We start from the raw sequence: 10,139 nt of genomic DNA, 5'->3' as shown, positions 1-10,139 counted from the left end.
GATTAGGAAAACTAAGAATAAGATGTTCAAACGAACTGTAGCTATTAATCTGTAAGGGACTGATTAATAAGTCCGAATTGATTGTTTTCTCCTGTCATCAGTATAAGAAAAAAAAAACATTTTTTGTGAGCAAAATTGTTTTCTCTCCATGTTTTGCCAAAGTTAAAACAGTAAACCAGGTCAGACATTTTTTTTTTACTAAAATAACTTTGAATTTGTATTTATTTTGGTTAAGGGGAACAGATAACATAAGTTTTGCTTCTTTCTGTTCCTTTTTCATTTATTGCTTTTGCAAACATGTTTTGTTTTTATTTGTGAATAAATGAAAATAAACTTGGAAAAAAAAAGTATCTCGGGGTCTTGTTCACGAGTGAGGGAAAACTGGAGCGTGAGATCGATAGGCGGATTGGTGCTGCATCTGCAGTGATGCGGGCGTTGTACCGGTCTGTCGTGGTGAAGAGAGAGCCGAGTCAGAAGGCAAAGCTCTCGATTTACCGGTCGATCTACGTTCCTACCCTCACCTATGGTCATGAGCTTTGGGTAGTGACCGAAAGAACGAGATTGCGGATACAAGCGGCCGAAAAGAGTTTTCTCCAAAGAGTGGCTGGGCTCTCTATTAGAGATAAGGTGAGAAGCTCAGAGTAGATTCGCTGCTCCTCCACATCGAGAGGAGCCAGTTGAGGTGGCTCGGGCATATGGTCAGGATGTCTCCTGGATGCCTCCCTGGTGAGGTTTTCAGCTTGTCCAACCGGGAGGAGACCTAAAGGTAGACCCAGGACACGGTGGAGGGACGATGTCTCTCATCTGGCCAGGGAACGCCTTGGGATTCCCCTAGAGGAGCTGGCCCAAGTGGCTGGGGAGAGGGAAGTCTGGGCCTCTCGACTTAGGCTACTGCCCCCGCGACCCGACTCCAGATAAGCGGATGAAAATGGATGGAGTTCCTATCCCATTTTACTAGAAATTTCCACCACATATTGGCTATAAAAATATAAAATCACCTTTCCTCTATCCAAGTCCAGGCAGTGAAGGTAGCATACCCTGAGGGGAAACACATCTCTCTCTGGCTCTTCCTGAAGGATATATAAACCTTCCAGTAGAATGTCTAGAGACAAAAACTACTTTCTTACATATTTCATTACAGACTCCTGGGGAATTAAATGATATTTTATCATTTATTAATGGAACACATTAAAATGGTGCTGCTTACAACAATACAAGAAACATTTATTTCTATGAAAATATTGAAATACAAACAAGAACAAGTTCTTACAGCTTTTCAACTTTAAACATAGAAAAACTCAGCTTTCAGCATAAAGAAAGATTATTTTATTCTGAACCCAAAAATTACGGCTAAACAAAATATAACACGTTTTATTTTTAATGATCTTAGAGGTTTGGAGTTAAACTTTCCAAACAGATGAATGTTTAAAAGTTGTTGAATGGAGCTTGAACCCTTCCAGGACAGTGCCGATAACACCAGAGGGCCTCGTTTCTGTCAGACACACGGGAACGTCTCACTTCAGCTAAACTAGTAAACATGATCAGCACGCCTGGGAAACATTAGCCACCTTAGAAACAATCGGAGTATAATACGACAGAACGCACTACGCGCTTATCTCACTGCTTACACTCCTGTTAGCTACTCGGCTCCTGATGTGGGACATCTGATTCAGCTTCTCATCAAACTGCCTTCTCATCTGCAGACAGAATAAACAGCATCATCCCTGCACAATTTTTTTCTTCCACTGTTTACTTTTGAGTCGTTGCGATCATCATATATTTGTCTTAAAGGCTTTTTTGATTAAAGGCTGACTTATGACACTATCGCCACCTGTAGGTTGACATTTAAAATTATTATAATATGTTACAAAGGAGCTAAAAAACATTTATTCTAATTTCTTTAATCCAAAACATCAAACTGTTCTAGTTTTGCTCTCACCTCATCCATTTTTTCTTTAAGTGGCTTCAGATGAAATGAGAGTGTGGAAGCTTTCACCATTGAGCTGCTGTTGAGGATGTAGCTGCAGAGAAAACAAGAGTTTTACAGGAGCAGGACTACACATCAGAATCACAAGCATGAGCTAGACCATCATCAGTAGACCGTGTCTGAGGTCTAAAACCCGACTGGACAACACCTTGTTTATTCCAGCTTCTCTAGACAGCAGCAGACACGAGAGGTCAACATATCCGTGTGCTCAGCAGAAACTCACCAGCTGATGTTTTCTTTGCTGAGGAGAAAGATGTTACGAACTGATGCCAGATGTGAAGGAGCAGCGTGAACAATTCTGCCTACAGAGCGCTGGCATGTTCTGCATGTTAGGGAACTGTAGATGCTGAAAGGCAGATCAGAACTTCACTGAATATCAGTTAAATGCATTCACTATAAAAAAAAACACAGGTTGGAACGCCTTAGGATCCCCCCCGGAGGAGCTGGCCCAGGTGACTGGGGAGAGGGAATTCTGGGCCTCTTGGTTTATGCTGCTGCCCCCAGGACCCGACTCCGGATGAACGGAAAAACTGGATGGAGTTTACAGAGATCAAGTAAAAAAAAAAAAACGAAAGAAAAACACCGTGTACATAAAAAATAACAGGTAACAGAGGCAGAATTTAATAGTAAAATGCAACTTAAACCTAAATAATGTGCATTGATTTTATTTATGATTGATAATAAAATGATCAACAGGGTATTCCTTTCAACATTTGCTTTTTTGATTCAGTTCACATCTTTATGTATAAAAATTATAAAGATTATTTTTATTGGCATATTTTTAATAAGTTAATTGGAGATACTGTATTTTTGCCTCACAGGTTCAACCTAGAATCGTCTCAATTCAGCAAACCTCAGAATACAGCAGACCTTTTCTACTCATCGATTTTACAGAACCTGGTTTTGCTTTTATCTGCTTGTTGTAAATTATCAGATAAAAATGAAAAACTAACTTTAAACATTTTTCATACAGTAGTCATTATAATTCTTTTAAAGGTATGCATCCCAAACCGCTTTGGAAAACAGATCCTGCATAGATTTCATATGGTGTTCCACCTGGGAATGTTCGGGGTGTGAAACTCTGATTTGAGACCAACTTCTGGTAAATATTACCTGTTGGTGTGGAACAGAAAACATAAATTAACAATAAACTCTACATCAGCAGGGCCCAAAACATCATCAAAGGCCCCTCCCACCCCAGTCACTACAGCTTTTTAATTCAGCAGGTGCTACAAAGCCACAAGAGCGAAAACCAGCTGACTGAGGGTCAGCTTCTTCCCCACAGCTGTCGGGACAATAAATAGAAGAAACAAACTCTTGAACTGGTGCGATAAATCCAATGTAACTTGAAAAACATTACTACTGTTGTTTGTAGGTCACTGCATTCAGTAAGGATTTATTTGTGTATATATTTCATATCTATCTTTCTTTTTTTTTCTTAAAACTTGTTTGTTTTATCTGGGAGTTGATTTTTCCAAGTCATATTTTCCACCATGTCATTCATACATTTCATAAATGTCCCATTTCTCAACTAAATATGTAGTTAAAAAGCTAACTGTTTTAAATTATTTTAAAAACTAAATATTTAGTAGGATAAACATTTTGTTTATTTTTCATTCATCATTCATTCGTTTTCTTTATTCTCATAATTCTGACTTTTTAACTTCTGAAAAAAAAAGTGAAATTCACTTTCACCTTCTTTTTTCTTTAACTTTTCAGGGGCGCCAATCCTTTTTTGTATATGTCTGACCTAAATATCTATTTTTTAGCTTAATATTTAGTTAGTAAATTAAATATTTAGTTTGGAGCTAAATATTTAGTTAGTAAATTATTTAAAATACCTGACCTAAATATTTATTTTGAGAAATACATATTTAAGTATGACCTAAATACTTAGCTTGGTGCTAAATATAATTTTAGTAAATTAAACATTTACTTAGAAAATAAATACTTATGTCTGATCTAAATATTTAGTTTCCAAATGAAAAATTTGTAAAATAAATGTTTACCTCATTTTAAATATTTAGCTTGTTAGCTGAAAACTAAGCCTTTTAAAAATGTATGAATGACATGACTTTTTAAAATTAACTCTCAGTTGCTCCCTTTTATGACAGTCGACATAATCCAAGTACTGCTGTTACATTGCGACAGTTTGGCACCCCATAGAACATTAATCTGTACACCTAAAGCTAACTCACCTGTTATCCAGCTCTCCTTTATGCCCGGGCTCTTCTGCATCACCAACAATCACATCACTGGTTACTTCTGAAGGGACCAAAAATACTGATTATTATGGGATGTAACAGTAGTGAAGCCTATTATAAAAGAACAAACCAGAAACTATTTCAACAAGTAAAACAAAAACATTTTAAGAGGAAATTTAAGGTACATATAATATGTTTACCACAATAACATCAATGAGGTAACCCTTACTTAGACACATGATGGAGTCCAGACGTTCTACTTCTCCACAGACGCTAAAGGAGTCTCCCAGGACAGTGTTGCACTGCTGACAGTGAAAAGTCAGCGCTTGTCTGTCATCTGCATCCGTGGTAATGACCATATTGTTGAGTCGTTTATTTAAGACGCTGTCGTCAAATTCCATGTCACCCAGAGAACCAGAACCACCAACGGACGATTTTAAGTTTTGTTCTTCTAATTTCCGCGCGCTGAAGTTAGCTTGGCACATTACTGCCACCGCGGTGTGGGTTTAGACACAACACCAAGACACATATACGCAAGAAAATGAGAAACATTAACACAACAAAGCTGTAATTTTAAACTTTTAACAATATGCTAAAATAATAACTATTAATCACCAGTTTAACAAAAAAAAAGGATAGATTTAAGTAGAGGCGTTTGACCATCTTGGTTTTGATTGGCTATGGGGCACATCTGGTTAAAAATAAGAGCCAATCAAATCGCTCTCACGGTCTTGTTTTGAATAGGAAGGAGTTTTAACCGTCGGGGCGCGAATGAGAAGCAGAAGAAGAAAGAAAACGGAGACATCGTGATTTTATAAAGCATAGTAAACCACCGTAGTAACATGGATTTGGACTCCATGAAATATGCGGATTTGCGAAGTCTTGCGAAGGAGCTTGGGCTGAAAGCAAACGGGAAGGTAAGGAAGTTACTTTTACGTGTCTTTAGCGTAACGGTAGAGGACTGTTAGCTAACATCGGCTAAATCAATCACGTTTTATTTACTCATACGCAGGCTGATAAACTCCTGAAAGCTATAAAAGAGCATTACCACGAAGAGAAGAACGCAGACGTGCAGGTAGGTAACTGCTGCTGCAGTATTATTTTAAAAGTATTGTTTTAATGTAAATTGAATGTCTGCGTATCGTTGTGTTTCTGCCCCAGGGTCGATGCAGTGTTGGTGTCCCTGAACACAAAAGTGTAGCAGAAGACAGCGCTGTCCCTGTCTTTGTAAACACACGTCGGGGTAAAGGAAACCGCTCCAAGAGAAGGCTTTCTGACACTTCCAGTGTGTGTGGTGCTAAGACTCCCAGTGCTGCAGAGGTCTGACGTCATTAAAAAGGCCACTGGTTGTGTTTAACAGCACGTAACCGTCTGTAACCCTACCAGGTGTAAGACTGTTTGTCTTTTCAGGGTGGTGACAAGCCAAGTGTCTGCAGCACCCCCACTTCACAGGGTAGCAAGAAAAGAAAGCTGTCCTGTCATGGAGAACCTCAAACTACTGAGACTGACCAGCAGCACCCTGATACTAAAGAGGAGAAAACGGCTCAATCAACAGGTTTGAGAGCTTCTTCAAACCTGCGACTAGATTTATTTTTGCTTTGAGAAGCAGTTTGACTCATAAAATCATATTTGTTCAGGAAAAGTACCAAAAGTGGTGAAACCTGGCAAAATTCCCCGCTACAGAGGCTCCCAGCAGATGAACAAGACTCTGTTGAAGCCCACCACACCTAGTGAGTTTGCTTTATTTCCTTTCTCCAGACTTGCGTAAACACGGTCAGCATATTTAATCCTTGAATTTGTTTTACTGTTTGTCAATTTTATCTCTAAATTAGATTTTAAGAAAATCCATGAGGCGCAGTTCAACAAAATGGAGTCCATTGACACCTATGTTCAGCGCAAAACAAAGCAGATGGAGACCACCAGATCTTCAGCCAAAGATCTGAAGGTATTAAGTCTTCCTAACATCAGAACAAATGTTTAAGTTGGTCTTTCTACATTGTTTTCCATCCTAATCTGAAGTCAAAGCTGGACACGTTTCAGAGCTTATGTGTGGGTTTGTGTTTGACAGAACACGACTCGTGCCTCCATGTTCAGCCCAGCCCAGCTCAATAAGAGACCAGCTGCAGAAAAGCCCAGACACACTTTGCTGCCAGTCAGTAAAGCTCTTCAAAACAAACGTGCTGGGAAAGACGACCTTCCATTCAGACCGTCTGTTATTTCTACGCGTAGGATCAATGTTCGGTGCGTCTTCTGTCGATCATTGCTACAGTCATTGTTATAGCAAACACAGATAAGTGTGTTTCATGTGACGCTCTACCAACTTGTTCAGATTCTCAGAAGCTACATGTGACAACGAGTTTAAGAGGTCTTTGGTGAAGACCCCGGCACGCATGTCGCTCCAGAGACCTTCCAGCACCCCTCAAAGCCAGACCACCAAAGCAAAGAAGCCACATGTTGTCATTACGTCTACTTTGTCTCCCCAAAAAACTTCAGGTACTCATCGCCACCATTTGGGATAATTTAAATTTGATGTGTTAACTAGAGGCCTTACCGACATGTTTTTTTTTTTAGGCCGATAGATTTACAAAGAATTTTGATGCCGATGGCTGATATCTAAAACCGATTATTAAGGTTTATATATGTGATTTGGCAGCATATTGCTTGTGAAAGACAACCTAACGCTCACTGTGTGCAATATAAATTAAATAAGTCAATAAATCTCTTAATATTTATTGAACTTCAAATATTAAACAAACTCAAAACATTTTTATTTTTTTTAAAGCAGTGTGTTGGGGGTCGTTCGGGTTCTCTCTTCAGTCTAGTAGTAGCGGCGGTAGGCCACACAGGTGCCTGATTTTAAAAAATGTTTTTATTGGCTTTTAAAAATAATTTCGGCCGATATAGAAAAAATTTTATATATCTGTCAGCCTCTAGTGCGAACATGCAAAATAAATCTAACCAATCTGGTTTGTCTCCATTAAAGAACTGTTTGTTTTTACTGGTGACGTCTCAACCACACCCGGAACACAAAAGAAGCCGACCTTTGATCTGAAGGCCAGTCTGTCGCGTCCGCTCAACTACAAACCCCACAAAGGTGCGGAACTGTCCTCAAAGACCGTAAGTTGTGTTGTTCTGAGACACTGATGCTTCCTTCCTTTTTTGCAGGCAAACTGAAGCCATTTGGAGATGCTAAAGAAAATGCATCTGCAAACAAATCTCTGATCTCCAATTCGCGTCAGGAAAGTTACAAACAACACAAGGTGCAGTCCAGGTGAGCCTGAGAGAAATTCTCATCACAACAATCTGCCTGTAAAGCGCCTCCTGAGGCTGATCCGTGTCGTGTTTACAGGGACGACCGGAGGGCAATACTAGCAGAGGACCGGAAGCAGAAGAAAACAAAACTGCTCGGAGCGAGGAGAGGCCTGGTCATGGAATAGAAACGCTTTTGCATTTTTCTCAAGCTTCCTGTTCTCATGTAAATAATTTAGACATCCGTGCTCTCCTGAGCCAGTTGTAAGAACATGGATTCAGTCTGCTTTACTCAGCTTGTAGATTTGTTTGTTTATAATAATCATTTTTATCCTTTTGTAGTAAAAACTTTTACTTATTGTTTTCCATTTTGAGATGAATATTTGGATTAAAATGGTGACCTAAAAGATTTGTTGTGCTTTAATAAAATGTCTCTTGAATGCTTTTATTATTGCTTTTACAATAAAACAACAAAAAACTCTCACATGGAAATCACTTTGCTGTTTTACTGAGAGAAGTCATTTAAACTAAACGGGAAAATTAAGAAGCAGCAAGAGTGTCTGTTTAACTTGTAAAAGATCAACAGCAACAACCGTTTGATCCCCTTAACCGATTTGTGTTTTAAAATTGACCAGAAATGCAAAAAAAAAAAAAAGTGAAGACGAGGAATTTCCACACATCTGTATTTAATTGGCTGCTTAACGGTTTAAACGCTGCGTTGTGGTGGCCCCTAAGCTGTTGGGTTCCTCTTGTACATCTCGTAAGCGAAGTCCTCTGTGTGAGCGTAATCTTTGCAGACGCCAATAAAATCAATCTCAAGCTGAAAAGGGCCGTCTGCTTTGTCTCCCAGGGTGAACCCGATGGTATTAATCTGAAAATATAAGCCAAAGTCTAAATAAATCTCAGAAAGACAATTATATTCAATATGCCAGCTGCAGGTCATGGTACATGAAGTACAGTTCTCGTGTGTGTCCGTTATTTTCTTGTCTTTGGTATTTTGTTGTGATTTTATGATACCTTGTCCAGCCACAGAGGATGCTGTTGGTCGTGTATCCTCCCTCGATGTGTGATGAAGAACTTGGAGAAGGGTATCTGCCAAAAATAAAAAGTGTTAGTGAGTTAATCAGTCTAGGGCTTAAAAGTGCATCAGCTCACCTTTACATCTTGCCAGTAAGGTCCTCCTCTGGTGAACAGGAAGTAGGTGTAAAGGTCGTCTTTTTGATGAGAGAAATAATTTTCAGTTGCGATATTAATCATCCACGGGCGGCCGTCACCACGGATCCGCAGGTGCAGGGTGTTAAAACTGGACCAGTCAAAGTGCTTTTTTCTGTCAAAGGATGCCTAGAAGAGACAAAAAGTTTAGAGTGAATTTAAAAGTCCAGAGGTATTCATCAATGGCAGAAAAATCTACGGCGAGCGCTGACCAGAGGCTGCTTTGAGCGCATGGTGCAGTATCCGCTGTAGCGCGTTTCTCCATCTTTCGGAGGAGCAGAATTGAGGGTCCCATACAGAAAACACGTGTCGTTCCTTCCAAGCTTTAGGTAAACTTCACTTTGACCTCCAATCTCTTTATCGCAAGAAACCGTCCACCCCGCCAGGCTCTCGGGGCCTCTGAATTCCCATACCACCCGGTTTTGCTCCTTCATGTGCTCCAGGATTGGTTTGCCCTCTGGACCAATCAAAGGGTCAGTGAGCTCTTGTTTCAGCAGTTTGAAGTGCTTCTTTATACCCTCCACACCCTTCCAAAAGTCAAAGTCGATCTTCTGCCACGGGAGCCTGTCATCTCTCGTTTTGCCAGGCCGCCGATATCCACTCTGGCTCAAAGTTCTTCTGGGAACAGATGGAGGAGCGATGGAGCAAAGGAGCAGATGTGGGTTATGGATAGAGCTCAGCAACCTCAACGGCGGGAGATGGGAAACTTTTGGGAGAGACATCTTCAACCTGGTGACTACTGGGATGGATCACACAGGAAATGGTTCCATTAATATTGAGTTATACAGGTGACAATAGAATATGACTAGCAAGATGTAAATACAGCAATCTTAGTGTTTTAATGAGCTCTTTCAAAGAAAATGTGTTTTATGTGGCAGAACATAAGTTACATTTGCATAAGATTATCTGATATAATCACGTGTATGTATTTTTTAAATTACATATTTACCCTGCTTATATCTGAATTTATTCCAAAGCATAGCTTGAAAATAATGGACATTTCTGTTTAACTTTCAAATAAAATGTTTACATTTGTTTCTAACAGTTGTTATAATTGCAATCTAAATTTTAGAAAAATACATAAATTTTGCTCCAGATGTTCCTGACAGAATTTTTTTGTACAGCAAATAATTCGTTCATACTTACGTTTGTCAACGTTGTTTTTCGCCGGGTACGTAAGAGGGTCGTAAACTTTATACAGTTTAATATTATCGCCTTAAAACAATAATACAACACTGTTATGAAACTCTGACGACCTGAAATCTGCTCTTTTCCTCGTATTCACAGATCCAAGGTTGTTTGTGGTCCAAGCATGAAGCTGAGCGGAAACTCCTGAGCTGCGTTCAACCTACAGTCAACCATTATGGTTAAAAAGGTGCAAAAATTCGAGGCGGACCGGGACAGCTGCTGTAGTCTTCTTGAACGCAGCTTTGGTCTGGTGCACCACCAATTTGTATCCTGACAAAAGCACTCGGCGCAGACTTATG

At 39.6% G+C, this 10,139-nt stretch overlaps 3 protein-coding genes across 4 annotated transcripts; 1 reads left to right on the top strand and 2 right to left on the bottom strand.

The window, feature by feature from the left end:
- Nucleotides 1-1,158: 1,158 nt before the first annotated feature.
- oip5 (opa interacting protein 5) lies at nt 1,159-4,853 on the bottom strand. The gene is made up of 6 exons (XM_054742192.2): nt 4,421-4,853; nt 4,186-4,252; nt 2,211-2,333; nt 1,940-2,021; nt 1,629-1,697; nt 1,159-1,492 (listed from the first exon to the last, which is right to left on the bottom strand). The coding sequence occupies exons 1-6, from the start codon at nt 4,674-4,676 to the stop codon at nt 1,322-1,324; spliced, it is 768 nt and encodes a 255-aa protein (XP_054598167.2). The 5' UTR covers nt 4,677-4,853; the 3' UTR covers nt 1,159-1,321.
- Nucleotides 4,854-4,920: 67 nt separating this feature from the next.
- nusap1 (nucleolar and spindle associated protein 1) lies at nt 4,921-7,850 on the top strand. The gene is made up of 11 exons (XM_015969199.3): nt 4,921-5,108; nt 5,204-5,266; nt 5,353-5,511; nt 5,602-5,746; nt 5,829-5,921; nt 6,024-6,136; nt 6,260-6,432; nt 6,521-6,684; nt 7,175-7,285; nt 7,357-7,462; nt 7,541-7,850. Exons 1-11 carry the CDS (start codon nt 5,034-5,036, stop codon nt 7,626-7,628), a joined length of 1,290 nt encoding a protein of 429 aa, XP_015824685.1. The 5' UTR covers nt 4,921-5,033; the 3' UTR covers nt 7,629-7,850.
- Nucleotides 7,851-7,859: 9 nt separating this feature from the next.
- On the bottom strand, nt 7,860-10,000 carry ndufaf1 (NADH:ubiquinone oxidoreductase complex assembly factor 1). 2 transcript variants are annotated; one of them, XM_015969205.3, is made up of 5 exons: nt 9,799-10,000; nt 8,865-9,391; nt 8,596-8,781; nt 8,458-8,532; nt 7,860-8,311 (listed from the first exon to the last, which is right to left on the bottom strand). In XM_015969205.3, the coding sequence occupies exons 2-5, from the start codon at nt 9,372-9,374 to the stop codon at nt 8,171-8,173; spliced, it is 912 nt and encodes a 303-aa protein (XP_015824691.3). In that variant the 5' UTR covers nt 9,375-9,391; nt 9,799-10,000; the 3' UTR covers nt 7,860-8,170. The 2 variants fall into 2 exon arrangements, with proteins under 2 accessions (XP_015824691.3, XP_015824692.3); XM_015969206.3 differs by having other exon boundaries at nt 8,865-9,388; nt 9,799-9,957.
- Between the last annotated feature and the right edge of the window lie 139 nt (nt 10,001-10,139).

The sequence above is a fragment of the Nothobranchius furzeri genome, chromosome 18 (genome assembly GCF_043380555.1).
Source record: "Nothobranchius furzeri strain GRZ-AD chromosome 18, NfurGRZ-RIMD1, whole genome shotgun sequence".
Classification (NCBI taxonomy): domain Eukaryota; kingdom Metazoa; phylum Chordata; class Actinopteri; order Cyprinodontiformes; family Nothobranchiidae; genus Nothobranchius; species Nothobranchius furzeri.
This window is presented reverse-complemented; position numbering and strand designations above follow the sequence as displayed.

Coding starts and splice junctions, on each gene's coding strand:
- oip5 (XM_054742192.2), bottom strand. CDS start 4,676: ATGTGCCAAGCTAACTTCAGCGCGCGGAAATTAGAAGAACAAAACTTA. Junction 4,253..4,420: donor GGACTCCATCATGTGTCTAA/GTAAGGGTTACC, acceptor TGGTCCCTTCAG/AAGTAACCAGTGATGTGATT. Junction 2,022..2,210: donor AGCAAAGAAAACATCAGCTG/GTGAGTTTCTGC, acceptor TTTTCTCTGCAG/CTACATCCTCAACAGCAGCT.
- nusap1 (XM_015969199.3), top strand. CDS start 5,034: ATGGATTTGGACTCCATGAAATATGCGGATTTGCGAAGTCTTGCGAAG. Junction 5,267..5,352: donor AGAAGAACGCAGACGTGCAG/GTAGGTAACTGC, acceptor TTTCTGCCCCAG/GGTCGATGCAGTGTTGGTGT. Junction 7,286..7,356: donor CAACTACAAACCCCACAAAG/GTGCGGAACTGT, acceptor CCTTTTTTGCAG/GCAAACTGAAGCCATTTGGA.
- ndufaf1 (XM_015969205.3), bottom strand. CDS start 9,374: ATGTCTCTCCCAAAAGTTTCCCATCTCCCGCCGTTGAGGTTGCTGAGC. Junction 8,533..8,595: donor CTTACTGGCAAGATGTAAAG/GTGAGCTGATGC, acceptor TATTTTTGGCAG/ATACCCTTCTCCAAGTTCTT. Junction 8,312..8,457: donor ATCCTCTGTGGCTGGACAAG/GTATCATAAAAT, acceptor TTATATTTTCAG/ATTAATACCATCGGGTTCAC.